The sequence below is a fragment of the Hirundo rustica genome, chromosome 6, assembly GCF_015227805.2.
Source record: "Hirundo rustica isolate bHirRus1 chromosome 6, bHirRus1.pri.v3, whole genome shotgun sequence".
Taxonomy (NCBI): Eukaryota; Metazoa; Chordata; class Aves; order Passeriformes; family Hirundinidae; genus Hirundo; species Hirundo rustica.
Window position 1 is genome coordinate 2,397,903 of NC_053455.1, and position 18,684 is coordinate 2,416,586.

Genomic DNA, 18,684 nt, shown 5'->3' on the forward strand with positions numbered 1-18,684 from the left:
ATTCCAGACTTTCGGAAGCCAAAGGCGCTTCCACTTAGACCGGAGCAAATATTTGGTGACGAGGGAGACGCTCTGCTGTGCCAGGGTAAATCTGGGGTAGGAAAAGGCAGAACCAGGTCAGAGTTTAAAGTCCGTCCTCGTTGGTGTCACGTGGGAATTGGTGTCCTTGTGGACGGTGGGGTAAAAAAGTGCTTTGGGAATATCCACCCCTCGGAAATGAGAGTTTCCTGGGGTCAGGGATAGGATGGATTTTTTGGCTCGTCATTCCCTCCGGGAACTGCTGGTCATTTCTTCCAGGAACTGCTCAGGGAAAGCAGCAGGGATCTATCTCCCACAGGTGATAGGAAATCACAGAATCATCCAAGACCTCCAAGATCTTTGGGTCCAGCTTCAAAACAGGGATTTTGTGGTTACACCTCAATGCCAAAGAGATAACGGGGAATAATCCCTCTATTCCGTGGCGTAGGGTAAATGTGGGGGTTGATTTGGGGATTTTGGGCTCTTTGAACGGCAATTCCAACCTGCAAATCCCTGTTCGTGCTTGGATCGTTTTATTTCACCCCAGTAAAGAGTCAGAACTGGGGGGATGGATGTTGGAAGGGATGTGGGGAACCTCTTCTGGGACCCCACAGCATTTCCACGGCTGGCAGGGGAACCTCCCGCTTCCAGCACCTCTCCTTGCTGCCCAGCCTAGTTATTCCCAGCGGACAAACTTCTATTTATTTTAATTAAAAGCCTTTCCTGAGCTTTTTCTGAACCCGAGCCGGGAGAATCAAACCTCTGGCTCAAGCTTTTTTGGGGCAGGGCCGCAAACCACGGGGTCGGCATGGGGGTGGGTGTGCTCAGGGGTTTTGGGGGGCACCCCGACCGTGATGGGAAGGATGGGGGATGCAGGTGAGGAGCTGAGCGCGGGGCTCATCCCCTGTTTTTTTTTTTTCCCTGCAGGGATGGCACCCGCGGAGCCCGAGGCCGCCCCGGCCCGCCGGTGAGGTGCCCCCCAGCACCCAGCCCGAGCCCCCCGCCCGGAGCACCATGAACAAGCTGCCTTTCCACAACAACAGAGTCATGCAGGACCGGCGCAGCGTGTGCATCTTCCTCCCCAACGACGACTCCCTCAACATCATCATCAACGTGAGGAGCCCGGCCCTTGCCCTGGCGTTCCCATCGCCTCCCCGGGGCTGTGTCTGCGCGCCCCGGGATCGCTCCCGGGTTTCCTTTGGAGCCTGCCTGGCCTCGCCCTGCCGGGGAGATGCACATGGGTTATTCCCCACCGAGGTCGTGGAGGTGTTCTACGCCCTCCCGCGCCTCCGTGGTCGACGTGGCGCTGGCGGCAGCGGGGTTTGGGGAGGGTGACCTGCTGCTTGGCATCCATCCTGCAGCCCTCACCCCTCCAATCCCTTCTGGATGGCGCTTCAGCCTCCTCTAGCCCAGGGAATAAACGGGAGGAGCCCCTTGGCTCTGGTTGGGGTGGGGCGCTGAATGTGAAATTCCCACACTTTTTATTGTTTTGGTTTTTTTTTTTTTTTAAGTTTTCCCCCTCCCAATGCTGCTTTTGAGTCAGGAAAATGTTGAAATTCCTTTCAGAACTTGCAGGGAGCTTACAAAAAGGATGGAGAGAGGTTCGGGAAGAGGCGGATAATGATAGGATAAGGGGAATGGTTTTGAACTTGAAGAGGAAAGATTTAGATTAGATAACAGGAATAAAGCCTTGCCTGGGACGGTGGGGAGGCCCTGGTATGGAACTGCCAGAGAAGCTGTGGCTGCCCCTGGATCCCCCTTGGAAGTGTCCAAAGCCAGGTTGAACAGGGCTTGGAGCCGCCTGGGATGCTGGAAGGCATCCAGGAGGTGGAATGAGACTGTGGATGTTCTGATTTCTGTCCCCAAAACATCTCCCCAGTGCTGAGTTCCTCCACCACCTGCTGCCCTGCGGTCCTCTGAGCATCCCAGCCCTGGCAGAGCTCTGATTCTGCATTCCAGGCTTTTGGGGACTCCCCATGGGAAGCTGAGCCCCACAGCCCACCCTGTCACCCCCATCCTGCTCGGGGTCCTGCTGAGGGGTTTGGTGCTCCCTGCCCGGCTCAGGTGGGCACAGCTGCATCCAGGACTCATTTAAGGTGTTTTGTTTTTTATTTTTATTGCAGGTGAAGATTTTGTGCCAAGAGTTACTGGTGCAGGTGTGTGACCTCCTGAGGCTGAAGGATTGCCACCTCTTCGGGCTCAGCGTCATCCAGAGTGAGTCACAGGGGCGTGAGGGCGAAAATCACCGCTTCTGGCCACGAGGAGGTCACAGCTCCCGCTGGTGGGTCCTGGCGGGAGGCAGGGGACGCGTGGGGATGCTGATGCCACCTCTGTCCCTCCCAGACAATGAGCACGTGTACATGGACCTGGCCCAGAAACTCTACAAGTACTGCCCCAAGGAGTGGAAGAAGGAGGCCAGCAAGGTCAGCGGTGAGGTCTTGCATGGAGAGCTGACGGCAGTAAGGCCACCTCTGTCCCCGTCGCAGGTCACTTCCAGGACCCGGGAATGCTGCCAAGGGGTGGGGGGGGTTGGGATTTAGTCAGCGTGGGGCTGGGGGCGGGGTGGGTGTGCAAAAAAAACCACCCAAAATCATCCCTGGGGTTGTCACTCTTCAGTGCCACCGTGTGTGCATCCTTCACGCTCCACCCCTGGAGCTCTGGGGTTGGGGTTTTTTTCCCTCTCATTTTTCTTTACCCCGCCTTGTCCTTCAGCAGGATTTTTGAGGTCCCTTTTTCCAAATTCTAAAATCAATTTGGTTTTTTTTTTCCTCCCCAGAGCACTTTTCCATTCTTTCAGTGCTGAGGGGGCGGTGTCCAGGCTCGGGTGGGTGATGCTGTGGGAGAGGCAGAGCAGCAGTGAGGTGCTGCAGAGCTCCTGGGCCTGTCACACCCAGCCACCTGCTTTTTTTAAACCCAAATCCCCTTCGTTTCTGGCCTTTTGCGTGGAAAAAACGGGCGCCGGGCTCTTAAAGCAAGGAACAAAAATCCTCGTCGGTGCCCTGGTGGCTGTGACGGACGTGACCCCGGAGAGCCGAGGTGAGGGGCCGGGCTGTGATGCTGGGATCCCCGCGGAATTCCTGAAAACCTCCTCCCTTCCAGGGGATCGACCAGTTCGGGCCCCCGATGATCATCCACTTCCGAGTGCAGTACTACGTGGAGAACGGGCGGCTCATCAGGTGGGGCTGGGGCTGCGCCCTCGGGCTGCTCCGGGGCGCTGAGCGCGTCCCAAAAGCTGGGGCTGCTCCTCAGTGGGTGCTGAGGGTTCCTCACAGGGGCGGGTGGGGACGGCCAGCGATGGCAGAGCCCTTGTCCTGGTTTAGGGACAAATTTGGGAAAAAAAACCCTGAATGGGATCCCTCTGGGAAGCAAACTCAAGTGGCCCCTCCCTCCAACCGGTCCGGTAAAAAACTTCTTTGGAGAAAAGTGGAAAAAACTATTTTACTAAACAGATGAAGTGCATACAAGTGTAAAGAATGAATGATATGAAACAATAAAACCTCTCGTTCTGGGGTGAGATGGCAAATTGAGAAAGTCCTTGCCGTGGGTGTAGCTCGGCTCTTTCTCTCTCAGTCTCTCCTCAGTCCCAGTCTCTCCGGCGCTGCTGGAAAATGCCGAGGTCCAGCCCCGGTGGGCCGCAGGTGCAGCCCCCAGTGCTCCCCTGGGTTTTCAGTCCAGAGCAGGTTTAAACATTTCCAAGAAAAAGGAAAAAAAAACAGTCCAGGGAACTTCTCTGCCCTAGCTAGCTGAAACTAACTAAAAGCAAAAAGATCTCTGTCCTGCAGTCTCTCCAAGCCTCAGCCGAACACCCCGTCCAGAGAGGAATATTTTGGAGTCAGGCAGTTTTCTCAAAACAAACTCTGCACTTCTCCTTGCTCTTAGAACCAGTCCTCAAGGCACAGAACTCAACAAACAGCACAAACAGAACAGAGGATTGGGGATACAAACACCCTAGGACACCCTTGACAGGGATGGGGACGATGGGGTTCAGCACGGCCTGGTTTGAACTTAGCTACGGCTGGGTGGGAGCTGCAGCTCCTGCTTTGGGGATAAAATGGTTTCCAAGGGTTTGGGGACGCACTGACACCTGCACAGAGTTTTTGAGGGATCGCTCCCACCTGGCCGGTGAAGTTGGTGCTGCCAAGCGGGATTTTTAACGCACGGCGTGGGGAAAGAGGGAACAAAACCCTTCGGAGACCCCTCCCCGAGGGATCCCAGCGGGTGTCCCCTGGCTGCTGACTCCTGCCCGTGTCCCCTGTCCCTCCCTCAGCGACAGGACGGCTCGGTACTACTACTACTGGCACCTGAGGAAGCAGGTGCTGCACTCGCAGTGTGTGCTGCGGGAAGAGGCTTATTTCCTGCTCACTGCCTTCGCCCTCCAAGCCGACCTGGGAGACTTCAAGAGGAACAAGCACTACGGGAAATACTTCGAGCCCGAGGCTTATTTCCCTGCCTGGGTAAGATGTCCCGGTGTGGTCGCTGCCCTGGGCTTGGTGCCGGCTGCATCCCGGTTAATCCTGGTGGTAAAATAAGCTGGGGCAGCTGTGGGGATGGAAATAGCCGCGGGTTGGGGTCGGTGTGGGGCTGGTGGGGAATTCCCTGTGAGCTGCTCCTGGGGGATTCTCTGCGGGCGTTGCCCCCAACACATCAGGTGCAGCCCTTTGGGAACTGCTGGCACAGAATCCCAGAATGGTTGGGGTTGGAAGGATCTTTAAAGGTCATCCAGGGACACCTTCCACTATCCCAGGATGCTCCAAGCCCTGTCCAGCCTGGCCTTGGACACATTCAGGGATCCAGGGACAGCCACAGCTTCGCTGGGCACCTGTGCCAGGGCCTCACCACCCTCCCAGCCAGGAATTCCCAATCTCCCACCCATTGCTGCCCTCTGGCACTGGAAGCCATTCCCTGTGTGTTGTCCCTCCATCCCTTGTCCCCAGTCCCTCTCCAGCTCTCCTGGAGCCCCTTCAGGTGCTCAAAGCTCTCCCTGGTGCCTTGTCTTCTCCTTCCCAACCTCTTCCTGGGTTTTGTCCCAAAATCTGCCCGCTGCTCCTTTTTTTCCCCGCACGTCGTGAGCAGTGGTGGCCCTGTGTGACCCCGTGTCCCCAGCCACGCAGGGTGTCCCCGTGTGACTCTCCCTGCCCCAGCACAGGCGTCACCGCAGGACGGGCGCACAGCAGGAAATCCCGCTGGCGAGGAGCCGCTGCCCGCCGTAACCATTTCAATTCCGCTTGGAGGTCTCCGGAACGAAGCTCCAATTTGCCTTCTTCCCCTTGAAACCACCCAGCCCTGAGCGAGCACGGCCAAGCTTCTCTCCTCCCCCAAACAGGTGGTGGCCAAGAGGGGCAAGGATTACATCCTGAAGCACGTGCCCAACATGCACAAGGACCAGTTTGCCCTGACGGCCTCGGAAGCCCATCTCAAGTACATCAAGGAGGCTGTCAGGCTGGATGACGTGGCCGTGCACTACTACAGGTTGTACAAGGTGAGCCCTGGCCCCGTTGGGGTCTTGATTTTGGGGAGGTGCCCCCCCTGAGAAATAACACGCTGGATTTTTCTCCTGGGAAGAAAGTTTGCTGGGAGAGCAGGAGGAGTTTTAATGGAATCTCAGGATGGTTTGGGTTGGAAGGGACCTTAAAGCTCATCCATTTCGCCCCGTGCCATGGGCAAGGACAACTTCCACTACCCCAGGCTGCTCCAGCTCAGCCTTGGACACTTCCAGGGATCCAGGGGTGTTACCCTGGTTTTTCTGAGTTTCTTTATTAGCCTTTTGATTTTCATAAATGGAGTCCGATCTTTTAGTTATTGTACAATATTAAGAGCAGTTTTCTACCTTTCCCACAGATGTAATATAAACAAATCCTTTGCTTTTCATTCTCTGTCCTTTGTTTGCATGTTTCTAACCTGAAAACAATGGTAACTGACAATTGGTCTGGCCACTGAGGCTGAGGGGTGGAAACTCCAAAAAGCCAATCTTCTGCTAGACCCACAAATGTATAAAAAGTAAACATAAACAAAGGGGCTTCTCTTCTTCTCTCAGCTCTCTCAGCTGTGAGCTGGAATCGGAAGGACCTCTGCGAAAATCTCTTGTCTGTTTGTGACTGCTTTGTGTGTCTCGGTGACACAGGGGCAGCCACAGCTTCTCTGGGCACCCTGTGCCAGGGCCTCCCCACCCTCACAGGGATAATTTCTTCCTCACATCTAATTTAAATCTCTTTTTTAGTTTAAAAGCATTCCCCCTTATCCTGCTGCACTCTGCCTGTGTCCAAAGTCGCTGTCCATTTTTAATTTGGCAGATTAATCATAGAACGGTGACTGGGGTGGTTGTGGGAGGATCCCTGGGCTGAGGTGGGGTGGATTTATCCGATTCATGCTGCAAGTTGTGTATTTAAAACCATTTTCCCCTGCTTAGGACAAAAGGGAAGTGGAGGCCTCCCTGACTCTGGGGCTGACAACACGGGGCATCCAGATTTTCCAGGTAGGAGATTGAATGGAGGTGATGGCTCAGCTCAGCTCAGCTCAGCTCCTTGCCCCTACCAGCATCCTCAGCTGTGGCTCCCTCTCCTCTTTTTGCAGAACCTGGATGAGGAAAAGCAGCTGCTCTACGACTTCCCGTGGACAAACGTGGGGAAACTGGTTTTTGTGGTGAGTGCCACCATCACCACCTGGAGCATTGCTTCCAGCTCCTCAGCACAGGAAGGACAGGGAATTGTTGGAGCAGGTCCACAGAAGGCCACGGAGCTGCTCCAAGGGCTGGAGCACCATTTCCTATGGAGCCAAGCTGGGAGAGTTGGGAATGTTTACCTGGAGAGGAGAAGGGTCCAAGGAGAGCTGAGAGTCCCTGAAGGGGCTCCAGGAGAGCTGGAGAGGGACTGGGGACAAGGGATGGAGGGACAGGACACAGGGAATGACTTCCACTGCCAGAGGGCAGGGATGGGTGGGAGATTGGGAACTGGGAATTGTTCCCTGTGAGGTTGGTGAGCCCCTGGCACAGGGTGCCCAGATTTGCTGTGGCTGTCCCTGGATCTCTGGAAGTGTCCAAGGCCAGGCTGGACAGGGCTTGGAGCACCCTGGGATGGTGGGAGGTGGAGGGGGTTGGACCAGGTGCTCTTTAATGCCCTTCCCACCCCACACCACTCCCTGATTCCTGGGCATCTCCTGTGCTTGGATGTGTGCCTGGGATGCTGCTTCACCGACCCCCAGCGGGCGATGACGACCCGTGGGGTTAACGAGGGGCTGCAGCAGGGCCGGGTGAGAACCGGGGCGCTCTCCTCCTCGGGGCTGATCCCTCCCTTGTCCCACGCAGGGCAAGAAGTTCGAGATCCTCCCGGACGGGCTGCCCTCGGCCCGGAAGCTCATCTACTACACGGGCTGCCCGCTGCGCTCGCGCCACCTCCTGCAGCTGCTGAGCAGCAGCCACCGGCTCTACATGAACCTGCAGCCCGTGCTGCGCCAGGTCCGCAGGCTGGAGGAGAACGAGGGTAGGTGCTCCAGGCCCCAGTCCCGCCTGGATGGGCTCCCTCGTGCTGTTTACACCCCAAAGAGCGCCTGGTTCTCGTGCCGGCCCCGTGCCCGCGGCCCCTGCACAGCCAGCACAGCTTTCCCAGTGTCCCTCATCCTTGTGAAAGCGCGAGGACTTCTTCCTCTGCTTTCCTCTCCTCATCTTTTTCTCTTCCGCATCTTCCTCTCTCTCCTCTTCCTCCTTTCCTTATTTGTTCTTCTTGTCCTACTCTTCTTCATCCTCCTCAACTTCTTCCTCTTTCTCATCCTTTTCATCTTTTTCCTCCTTGTCCTCTTCGTCTTCTTCCTTGTTCTCATCTTCATCCTCCTCTTCTTTCGTTTTCCTCCTCCTCACCATCTTCCCCATCTTTTTCTTCCATGTCCTCCTCGTCTTCTTCCTCCTCGTCTTCATCCTACTTTTCTCTCATTTTCTTCCTCCTCTTCCTTCTCTTCCTGTTTCTCCTGCTCTTCCTCTTCTTTCTCTTCCTCTCCCTCCTCCTTTTCTTGCTCCTTTCTCGTCTTTCCCCTTCTCATCTTCCTTTCTCTTCCTTATTCTTCTCTTTCCTCTCCTCTGCTTCCTCCTCCTCATCTTCTTCCTGCTTGTTTCACCTTCTTCATTTTCATCCTCATCTTTTTCTTACTTACTTCATCTTCTTCCTCCTCCTCCTCATCTTCCTCCTTGTTTCATCATCTTCCTTCTCATCCTCATCTTCCTCCTCCTCATTTATTTTCTTCTTTTCCTGCTCCTCTTTATTTTCTGTCTTCTTTCTCTTCTTCCTCGACATCTCCTCCTCTTCTCCCTCCTCCTCCTCCTCTGCTGGAGGAACAGCCCAGCCACAGGAGCTTTGGAGCTCCTGCCCCACCTCCAGCTGTGCCACCACGCTGTGCTCGGGTGACAATTCCTCTGTGTGCCCGGGGGATCCGTGCCCTTCCAGGGGCTCCAGCTTGCCCCGAGGGTCGTGGGAATCACGCCCATCCCGTGCCCCTCCCCTGCAGAGAAGAAGCAGTACCGGGAATCCTACATCAGCGACACCCTGGACCTGGACATGGAGCAGCTGGAGAAGCGCTCGCGCGCCAGCGGCAGCAGCGCCGGCAGCATCCGGCACAAGCGGCTGTCCCGGCACTCCACCGCCTCCCACAGCAGCTCCCACACCTCCGGCATCGAGGCCGACCCCAAACCCCGGGAGATGTGCCCCGAGGACGGATTCTCCGGCGCCGGCGCCCACCGCAAGCTGAAGACCTGCAGCTCCATGACCAGCCACGGCAGCTCCCACACCTCCGGCGTGGAGAGCGGCGGGAAGGACCGGCTGGAGGAGGATTCCCAGGATGACGGTGAGGAGGGGTTTTCCGGTCGCTGGGGTTGGAGGAGCCATGCCTTGAGTGCTGTGTCCAGCTGTGTCCCCTCAGTTTAGGATGGACCTTGAGTGCTGTGTCCAGTTTAGGATGGACACTGAGTGCTGTGTCCAGCTCTGTCCCCTCAGTTCAGGATGGACATTGAGTGCTGTGTCCAGTTTAGGATGGACATTGAGTGCTGTGTCCAGTTTAGGATGGACACTGAGTGCTGTGTCCAGTTTAGGATGGACACTGAGTGCTGTGTCCAGTTTAGGATGGACATTGAGTGCTGTGTCCAGCTCTGTCCCCTCAGTTTAGGATGGACACTGAGTGCTGTGTCCAGCTCTGTCCCCTCAGTTCAGGATGGACACTGAGTGCTGTGTCCAGTTTAGGATGGACATTGAGTGCTGTGTCCAGCTCTGTCCCCTCAGTTTAGGATGGACACTGAGTGCTGTGTCCAGCTCTGTCCCCTCAGTTCAGGATGGACACTGAGTGCTGTGTCCAGTTTAGGATGGACATTTGAGTGCTGTGTCCAGCTCTGTCCCCTCAGTTCAGGATGGACATTGAGTGCTGTGTCCAGCTCTGTCCCCTCAGTTTAGGATGGACATTGAGTGCTGTGTCCAGCTCTGTCCCCTCAGTTCAGGATGGACATTGAGTGCTGTGTCCAGCTCTGTCCCCTCAGTTTAGGATGGACATTGAGACGCTTGAGCGTGTCCAGAGGAGGGAATGAGGCTGGTGAGGGGCTGGGAACACAAACCCTGAAGGAGCTGCGGTTGCTCAGCCTGGAGAAAAGGAGACTCAGAGGTGACCTCATCACTCTCTAAAGCTCCCTGAAATGTGGCTGTGCTCAGCTGGGATTGGTCTCTTTCTCCAGGCAGCAACTGGAGAGGACACAGTCTCAAGCTGCATCAAAGGAAACATAGGTTGGATATTATGAAAAAGTTTTTCACAGAAAGGGTGATAAAGTACTGGATTTGTCTGCCCAGGGAGGTGGTGGAGTCACCATTCCTGGATGTGTTTAACAAAAGATTGGATGTGGCACTGGGTGCCATGGTTGAGTTGAGGTGTCAGGGCTGGGTTGGACTTGATGATCTTGAAGGTCTCTTCCAACCCAGACATTCTGTGATTCTGCAGTTCTGTGAGTCCGTGATTCTGTGATTCTGTGTTTTTGTGATTCTGCGATTCTGCGGTTCTGTGATTCTGCGATTCTGTGGTTCTGTGATTCCGTGATTCTGCGATTCTGCGGTTCTGCGATTCTGCGATTCTGTGATTCTGTGGTTCTGTGATTCTGTGGTTCTGTGATTCTGTGGTTCTGTGATTCTGCGATTCTGCGATTCTGCGATTCTGTGATTCTGTGATTCTGTGATTCTGTGATTCTGTGATTCTGTGGTTCAGTGATTCTGCGATTCTGTGATTCTGCGATTCTGTGATTCTGTGATTCTGTGGTTCTGTGATTCTGCGATTCTGCGATTCTGTGATTCTGTGATTCTGCGATTCTGCGATTCTGTGGTTCTGTGGTTCTGTGATTCTGTGGTTCTGTGGTTCTGCGATTCTGCGGTTCTGTGATTCTGTGAGTTGCTCTGAAGGCGCGCAGCTGACTCGTGCTGTCTGCTGGTGTTGGCAGAAATCGAGATGCTGGTGGATGACCCCCGGGAGCTGGAGCAGGCTGGGGAGATGGAGGTGAGCCCCGACATGTGCGTCTACATCACCGAGGACATGCTGCTGTCCCGCAAGTTCAACGGGCACTCGGGTAAGGTGGTGGCCGCTTCTCTTCCCCGTCCCCCTGTGCAGGTCACGCCTCTGGGAGATGATCTTTCAGGTCCCTTCCAAGTCTGGTCGTTCTGTGGTTCTTTGGTGTTTGGCACAGCAGAGTTAGCCCGAGGTGTCCGTTCGGGATGCTGGGAAAAACTGTTCCCCCAAGGGGTTGAAGGAGAGATGGGGTGAAGAAAAGAGGAAACTCTGTCGAGTTGTGCCAGGGCAGGTTTGGATTGGACATCAGGGAAAATTTCTTCCTGGAAAGGGTTGTCCAGCCCTGGCACAGCTGCCCAGGGCAGTGCTGGAGTCCCCATTCCTGGAGGGGTTTAAAAGCTGTGTGGATGTGGCACGTGGGGACACGGGGCAGTGCTGGGGCATGGTTGGACTCCATGATCTCTCGAGCAGTGCCTGCACCCAGAAAGTCACCTGCATTTCCGGCTCTGTGCTGGGAGCTACTGGGAGGTCTCTGGGGATGCCAGGCTCCCTGGGGACAGCTCGGATGCCATTTTGGGGCAAATCTGGGATGCTTGGTAGGTAACGCTGTTTGCAAGCGGAGCTGTCGGGCTGCAGGCACCGCACTGCGCCGAGGAATCCTTGGTCCCCATGGCCGGCAGGAGCGGATCCCAAGAGAGCTGAGCCACCCCAGAATGACCTTATCACCCTCCTTTGCGCAGGGCTCATCGTGAAGGAGATCAGCTCCTCCACCTCCAGCTCCTCGGAGACGGTGGTGAAGCTGCGGGGGCAGAGCACCGACTCCTTACCCCAGGTACGGGGTGGGATTGGGGGCTTCGGGATTCCCCAGCCCCCGGGGGCTCCCCGGGCACATCCTGAGCCTCCTCTTGGCTTTCCCCCAGACCACGTGCAGGAAACCCAAGACGTCGACGGACCGGCACAGCCTGAGCCTGGATGACATCCGGCTCTACCAGAAGGACTTCTTGCAGTTGGCCAACCTGTGCCAGGACACGGCGCAGAGCTTCACCTTCGGCTGCGCCCACGGCCTGGACGAGGACGGGCTCTACTGCAACGGCTGCCTGGCCCAGCAGTGCATCAACATCCAGGACGCCTTCCCGGTGAAAAGAACCAGCAAATATTTCTCCTTGGATCTCACCCACGACGAGGTGCCCGAGTTCGTGGTCTGAGCGCGGGGAGGCTCCGACGCCGCCTTTCCCCCCAGCCCCGCGCCCGCTCTCCCTGCAAACCGTGGGAAGCGTGGTGCTGGAGGGTTGTCGGGATGAGGGGCGGGACGGGGATCCCCGGGCACGGGGTGGATTCCGGAGGAGTTTGTGCCAAACACGAGTTGTCTTACTGCGACTGAGGAGGGAGGAGCGTGGTTCAGCTGGAGCCTCTGGCGGGACCCCACCCGCGTTTTCTTGCGGCCTCTCCCCCTCCTTGCCCCCAGGTGACGCTGGGGTGGCTGGAAAGTGCCGGACTGTCGTGTTCAAGCCAAGCCAAAGAAATGTAAATAACCCTAAAGGCCAGTATGGGACGGGAGAATTAAGCAATAACCAGCCAGGGATCTCCGGGGCACGGTGATGTTCCATGGAGGAAGGCATGGCCAGCAGCTCCTGGGGCAGAGCATGAGCCCAGTTTTTCCAAAAAACACGTGCTGGAGGTCAGGCCACAGCGGTCCCAGCCAGGTGGATGATGGCTGGAAGTTCTTAGAGCCATTTGCAATTTGTTTTTTATCTTTTTCTTTTTTGGGTTATTTTTTTTGTTGTTGTTTTTTTGGTTTTTTTTGAGCACAAAACCACAAAACCAAAAAGAAAAAAAAGCCACGAAACCCCCAACCCCCTCCAAAAAAAATAAAAGAAAGCAAAGGAGGATGGAAGAAAATCAGTGCCCTCTAAGGATAATGCAATAATGCATCCCAAACATTGAACATCTAGAGAACACATATATAAATATATCGAGGTATGTATGTTTATATATGTCTGGATCTTACAGACCCATTTGCGTTTTACTCCTGCTCTGAAACACCTTCTCTGCAAAGGATCCGCCTCTCCTCTTTCACGAACTCTGTCAACAATCCCGTTTTTTTTCCCCCTAAGCGCTGAGGTGAGAAAGAAAAGAGACTTTCCTCTCGAGGAGAACGTGCATCCAACTTGCCTTGTCCGCGTGGCTCTTCCCGCTGCATCTCCCTCCTCTTCTTCCCGAGGCTCTTCACGCCTCTTTAGGTGTCTTACAGCTGGAATAATCCCGCCAGAGGATGCTGGTGACACGCTAGGAAAATCTGAGGGCGGTTTCTGAGCGTGTCCCAGGGAAGGCAGAGACAGCCCAGGTGGAATGTTGCCCGTCGGTACCGGAGGGTGAAGCGTTGCGGAGTTAATTATCACAGCACAATGCCTTTGTAGTGGATATTTTTTAATTAGAGTTTAGCCATTGACAGCCAAAGGTTTGCCATATTTTGATATAACACCGGGGGGGGGGGGTGTTTTTTTGTTTGTTTTGTTTTGTTTGTTTTTTGGTTTTTTTTTTTTTTTTTAACTGGAAGCTTTTCTTAAAAATAACGAACCAAAAAAAAATAGAAAAAATTATAATTATTTTATAAATAAGCACTATCTTATTTTTATAAGAAATGCTGGGGGAGGGAGCTGAGAAAGGGGAGCTGGTACCAAAAGAAAGGGAGCGTAGCTACAGGCACAGTGCAAAAAAAAATTTAAAATCTCTTGGGATGTTGGGATGTGGGAGAGCTGCTGTGGGACCTGGCACTGCCGCCGTGTCCCCACCCCAGAGCTTGATCTGGCCCTGCCTGAGGAGTTTTATGGGAAAACAATGCCGATATCCAACGCTGGCAGGGCAGGATGGTGGTCCCTAAAGGTTCCTTATCTCCCCAAATCCACACAGGGCAGCTGGAAGGATGCTGCTGGGGCTCAGGGCTGTGTGCCCCACTCCGGTTTGGGGGAGACCCCACCAAATACCCCCCAAAAACTCTCTCTTCGGGTGCTGGGATAACGTCTGTGACTCCAGCCCCCATCCACGGCTGGGTTTGCAGCGTGTGCACCAGCAGCGTGAGTTTCAGGCAGGAAAATCCCCCAAATTCATCCCCAGCCTCTCCTTCCCCGCCTCTGGGTGCTCCAAATGGGACCCCCACGCTGCGGAAACACGGAGCTGGAGGGGGAAAAAAAGGGACAAATTGTGTGAGGGAACGCTCCGCGTTGCTCAGAAATGGGGAAGGGGCAGCCCCATCCCGTTTTATCCTGCCTCCAAAGCTGGAGTTGGAGCGGTGGGGGTCGGGGTTGGGCTGATGTGGAGGGCTGTGATGGAGCAGCAGTGGAGGACACAGAGGTGCCATTTATTCCCGTTTTTTTCCCCCTTGGGGGGGCCCATTCCCCCTGCAATAAATAAGGAGCTGTCTTGTCTGCACAAAAATAATCCTTTCTGTGAAAGGATCTTCCCGTCAGGGCGATGGGAGAGCCCAGTGACTGCGTTGCAAAAGGAGCGAGGGGGAAAAAAAAAAAAAAAAAAGAAAAAAAATCAAGAAAGCTCAAGGAAAATCACGTGAAAAAAAAAAAAATCCCCGGAGCGAAATTCTTTTGTACCAGTGAAGTTTGTTGTGTGCCTTTTGCAGTACGGCTGGACGTGACAATAAAGTGACAGTTGTTTGCATCACTTCGGCTCTCGGAGGTCTAAAACGCTCCCAAGGCTTTAAGGGAGAGTTGGAATTGGAGGACGATGGTGCATTTATTGCCTTCTCTGCTCCGGAGGGCAGGTTTAGGCCAATCCTGCCTCAGGCGGGGCAGTGGATGGGCTGAGCCTCTCACTCCTGGGTTTTGGTGGGTTTTGTGGAAGTGCCGGCCAGTTCCAACGCTCTGGAGCTGGGGAGAGGCGCAGGGGAGCTCCTGAAATAAGTGGGAGTAGGGAGCGTCCGTAGTAAGGATCCTGGTGGGACGCTCAGGGGGTCCCCAGCCTTCAGAAGCTGTGGGGGTGAAGGGGTGAACCCCTCATTGTGGATCTGGGGGGGTGTCCTGGTTTGGGACAAATTTGGGAGAAAACCCCTGTATAGGATCCCTCTAAGGAAGCAAACCCACGTGGCCCCTCCCTCCAACCGGTCCGGGAAAAAAAAAAACCAAAACCCTCTTTGGAGAAAAGTGGAAAAAACTATTTTACTAAACAAATGAAGTGCATACAAGTAGAAAGAATGAATAGTATGAAACAATAAAACCTCTCCTTCTGAAGTGAGATGGCAAATTGAGAAAGTCCTTGCCGTGGGTGTAGCTCGGCTCTCTCTCTCAGTCTCTCCTCAGTCCCAGTCCCTCCGGCGCTGCTGGAAAATGCCGAGGTCCAGGCCCCGGTGGGCCGCAGGTGCAGCCCCCAGTGCTCCCCTGGGTTTTCAGTCCAGAGCAGGTTTAAACAGTTCCAAGAAAAAGGAAAAAAAAACAGTCCAGGGAAATTCTCTGCCCTATCTAGCTGAAACTAACTAAAAGCAAAGGAAAAAAATCTCTGCCCTGCAGTCTCCCCAAGCCTCCGCCGAACACCCCGTCCAGAGAGGAATATTTCGGAGTCAGGCAGTTTTCTCAAAACAAACTCTGCACTTCTCCTTGCTCTTAGAACCAGTCCTAAAGGCACAGAACTCAATAAACAGCACAAACAGAACAGAGGATTGGGGATACAGGCATCATAAAGTTACCCTAGGACAGGGGGCAGAGCCCGTCCCAGCCCCCCAGAACCCCGATCCTGCTCCCCACATGGGGCAGGGGCCAGGCAGCACTCTGTGCGTGTTCCCTCCCATCCCTCTTCCTCCTCCTAGGGATGGTGGGATGGGATTTGGGAGCTGCGCCCGGGTGAGTTTTCCCCGAGGGAGGAAGCTCCACAGGGTTGGTTCGGGATGCGATTCCGAGCGGGATCCATCCTGAGTTGATGTTTCTGGGTGGGTTCTCCAGTGCCTGATGGAAGGTTTGTGCTGCCTTTCCCCAGGACCACCCTCCCGTCTCCCACTGGTGCTAATTAAACTCAGAACATAATTGGCCGGTTCTTTTCCATGTGATTTCCGTGCCGGGTTTGCTGAGCCTGGCACCTCCTTCCTCCAGCCAAGGAAAACTGTGGAAGGCACCAACACCCACAACCTTTCCCTATCCCCATTTCCAGTTTCTGCAGCATCTCTTGATCCTCAGTGGATTCATCCTCTCACAGGGAGAGGGTGAGGAGTGCCGGGACACAGGGAATGGCTTCCCACTGCCAGAGGGCAGGGATGGGTGGGAGATTGGGAATTGGGAATTCCTGGCTGGGAGGGTGGGGAGGCCCTGGCACAGGGTGCCCAGAGAAGCTGTGGCTGCCCCCGGATCCCTGGAAGTGTCCAAGGCCAGGTTGGAGCATCCTGGGCTGGTGGAAGGCATCTCTGGCATGGCAGGGAGTGGAATGGGATCAGCTTTAAGGTCCCTTCCGACCCAAAGCTCCTCTGGGATTCCATGAGGATGATGATGGTGGTGATGAGGAGCCTGTTTCCCATGGGGAAGCAGCATCAGTAGAGCCTCCAGAGTGGTTTCTCCCAGCACACAGCGCTGCCCTGTGGCCCTGCGTGCAGCCGTCTCCCATTTTACGGCTGAGGCTCCGGATCCTGCCCGCCTTTGCCGTCCATCCCTTCTCCAAACCCTGGGAGAGCCACAGGGATGGAGGTGTGGAGCTGTGTCCCTCTGAAGTGCCACTGTCCCCCTCCCCTGGCACCTTCAGCACCCGCGGCACCAGGAGCATCCAGAAATAATTGTTATGTTCCCAACAAACTCCCTTTGTCCTCTAAAAATATCCCCGGCGAGGTGGGTGCTGACCATCCGCAGGTCCGGAGCCTTTTAATTGCTGATTTTCTGCTGAAATCCGACATTTTCGGGGCAGCGGGGAGGAGCACGAGGGGAACAAGCGGCTTCTGGGAGGGGGCCTGCATTGTCTGCCGCTAAGTATAGCCTCCAGAATCCATCCCCTGCCCTGAAAAACCCCGGAATTTTCCCAAAACCAGCTGGGGAAGGGTTTGTCGGGGCGGTGAGGAGGGGGAGGGAGCTCTCCCCTCGCCCTGGGCCGTGCTTGGAAAAGGCTAAACGGGGGTGGATTTAATGAATCCTCCTCCCTTTGATGACCGGACCTCCATTCCTGCTTCATCTCAGCACGGGGGAGGTCTCCAGGGGAGGGAAAGGTCCTCGAGTTCCCATCCTGGCGTGTCCCCAGGCACCCACGCTGGCCTTTTCCCCGGGATGCTCCCTGCTGCTCTGCCTCGCCATTCCATGGATTTAAACACCAAAAAAAAAAAAAAAAAAAAACCAAACCCAAAAAACAAAAAAACCCCCAACCAAACCTGCCCTGGGGCCGTCTCCTCTTCTCCACTTCCAAATTTTGCAGCTCCCATCACCATATTCCGGAGAAATGGGAGATCTGGGATTTGTGGGGCACGCGCCAGTTTTATGGAGCCAGCTGCGAAATCCATGGGAAAAAAAAAAAAAGGGAAATGTCGCAGTGCTAGCCTTAATTTGCTAATTAATTTCCCTCTCCCCGGCTTTCTCCTGGCTGTTGAGCAGGGATGGCTGCGCTGGAGTGGGCGCTGCATCCTCCTTTTATCCCAAAACAAGCAGGGCTGGATGTGCCCATCGGCACCACCAGCGAGGCACCAGAGACTAACTGCTGATAATGACCAAAAAAAACCCCACAAAAAAACCCCAAAAACCCCGCGTGCTGGCGGCTTTTTAGGGAATTTATGGCCCCCTGAAATGACCACCGGAGGCTTTTTATGACCCACGCGGGTCCTGCCGGGGGTCACGGTGGAGATTCTGCCAGCTCCGTGCTGGGTGCCGGGGATGTTCCAGGTGGGTGCCAGGGACACCTCTGGGTGCGGTTTTTTGGGATGGCCGGGGTGACGGGCAGGGCAGCGGAGGAAATCAAGTCATCGAAGGAAATCTGTCAGCGGGGGTTGCTGTGGAAACGGGAGGGGAAAGCCGGACCGCGGCTGCCGGCTGCTCTGCGGGGCCCCCGCTGTCACCCTTTTGGGATTGCTCCCAAAGGGAGCTGCGTCCCGCCCTGCTGCTGTGGGCGCTGGCACGGCTGGTTTGGGCTGTTTGGGGCTGTTTTGGGCTGTTTTGGGGCTGTTTGTTTTGGGGGTTGTGCCCCTCCCCAGCTCTGCTGTGCCCCCTGCCCCAGCCCTGCCTGGGGGATAGAGGAAATTCCTTTCGTAAAATCATGGGATTCCAGGATGGTTTGGGTCGGAAGGGACCTTAAATCCCATCCCATTCCACCCCCTGCCGTGGGCAGGGCCACCTCCCACTATCCCGGGCTGCTCCAGGCCCCGTCCAAGCTGGCCTGGAAGAATTCCAGGGATTTGGGGCAGCCACAGCTTCTCCGGGCACGCGCCTTACAAAAACCCCATCAGCTCCCTCCAGGCCTCCCAAATCTTCCACCTGAAATCCCCCAAATCGGGCATGCGGGCTCATACTGACTGAAAAGAAAATATAAAATACTGGGTGATCCCCCCCGAGCTGTGCGCTAAATGGGAATTTTTGGGAGTTGGGCAGGGTTTGAGGGACAGGGAGGGGTTTGGGTCAGGGGGATGGGAGCTGTTGGTGAGGGAAGGGTTGGGAGGGATCCAGGTTTTTGGGGTTTTTGTTGGTTTTTTTGGGGTTTTTTTGTTTGTTTTTTTGGGGGGGTGTTTGTTTTGGTTTTTTTGTTGTTTGTTTGTTTGTTTGTTTGTTTGTTTTTTATTTTTTTGCGGGGGGAGCCATGGAAGGAACCAGGCATGGGGCGCTTGGAGGGTGGGAGAGGGCAGGGCTGGGTTTAGGGGGGCTCTGGGTGCAGGGATGGGTGTGTCCGGGGTTCAGGGGTGGTGTAGGGGTGTGATGGGGGTTCAGGAGGGGTTCGGGGGGGGATTTGGGGTGCGAGGGGGAGGCTGTGAGGGCCGTGGGGTCGGCACGGAGCGTGTGTGGGGCGCAGAGCCGGGGCGACAATGGGGCGGACGAGGGACAAGGGGTCCTACAAGGGACCGCGGCAGGGACGGGGACAGGAGATGGGCAGGGACAGGGAGCGGGGCAGGGCAGGAGGCAGCGGGCTCTGGGCAAAAGCCGGGGAATCGTAGGGGAGAGGAGAGCGGGAGGAGGAGAGGAGGAGGAGGAGGAG

The 18,684-nt window shown here is 55.4% G+C and overlaps 1 protein-coding gene across 2 annotated transcripts; it reads left to right on the forward strand.

The window, feature by feature from the left end:
* The first annotated feature begins 957 nt into the window (after positions 1-957).
* On the forward strand, positions 958-13,017 carry FRMD6 (FERM domain containing 6). 2 transcript variants are annotated; one of them, XM_040068656.2, is made up of 13 exons: positions 958-1,131; positions 2,142-2,232; positions 2,362-2,504; positions 3,118-3,194; positions 4,286-4,472; positions 5,342-5,497; positions 6,425-6,490; positions 6,589-6,657; positions 7,319-7,493; positions 8,509-8,844; positions 10,469-10,594; positions 11,274-11,365; positions 11,454-13,017. In XM_040068656.2, the coding sequence occupies exons 1-13, from the start codon at positions 1,033-1,035 to the stop codon at positions 11,736-11,738; spliced, it is 1,902 nt and encodes a 633-aa protein (XP_039924590.1). In that variant the 5' UTR covers positions 958-1,032; the 3' UTR covers positions 11,739-13,017. The 2 variants fall into 2 exon arrangements, with proteins under 2 accessions (XP_039924590.1, XP_039924591.1); XM_040068657.2 differs by having other exon boundaries at positions 2,362-2,441.
* The last annotated feature ends 5,667 nt before the right edge of the window (positions 13,018-18,684 follow it).

Coding starts and splice junctions, on each gene's coding strand:
- FRMD6 (XM_040068656.2), top strand. CDS start 1,033: ATGAACAAGCTGCCTTTCCACAACAACAGAGTCATGCAGGACCGGCGC. Junction 6,658..7,318: donor TGGGGAAACTGGTTTTTGTG/GTGAGTGCCACC, acceptor TGTCCCACGCAG/GGCAAGAAGTTCGAGATCCT. Junction 7,494..8,508: donor CAGGCTGGAGGAGAACGAGG/GTAGGTGCTCCA, acceptor CCTCCCCTGCAG/AGAAGAAGCAGTACCGGGAA.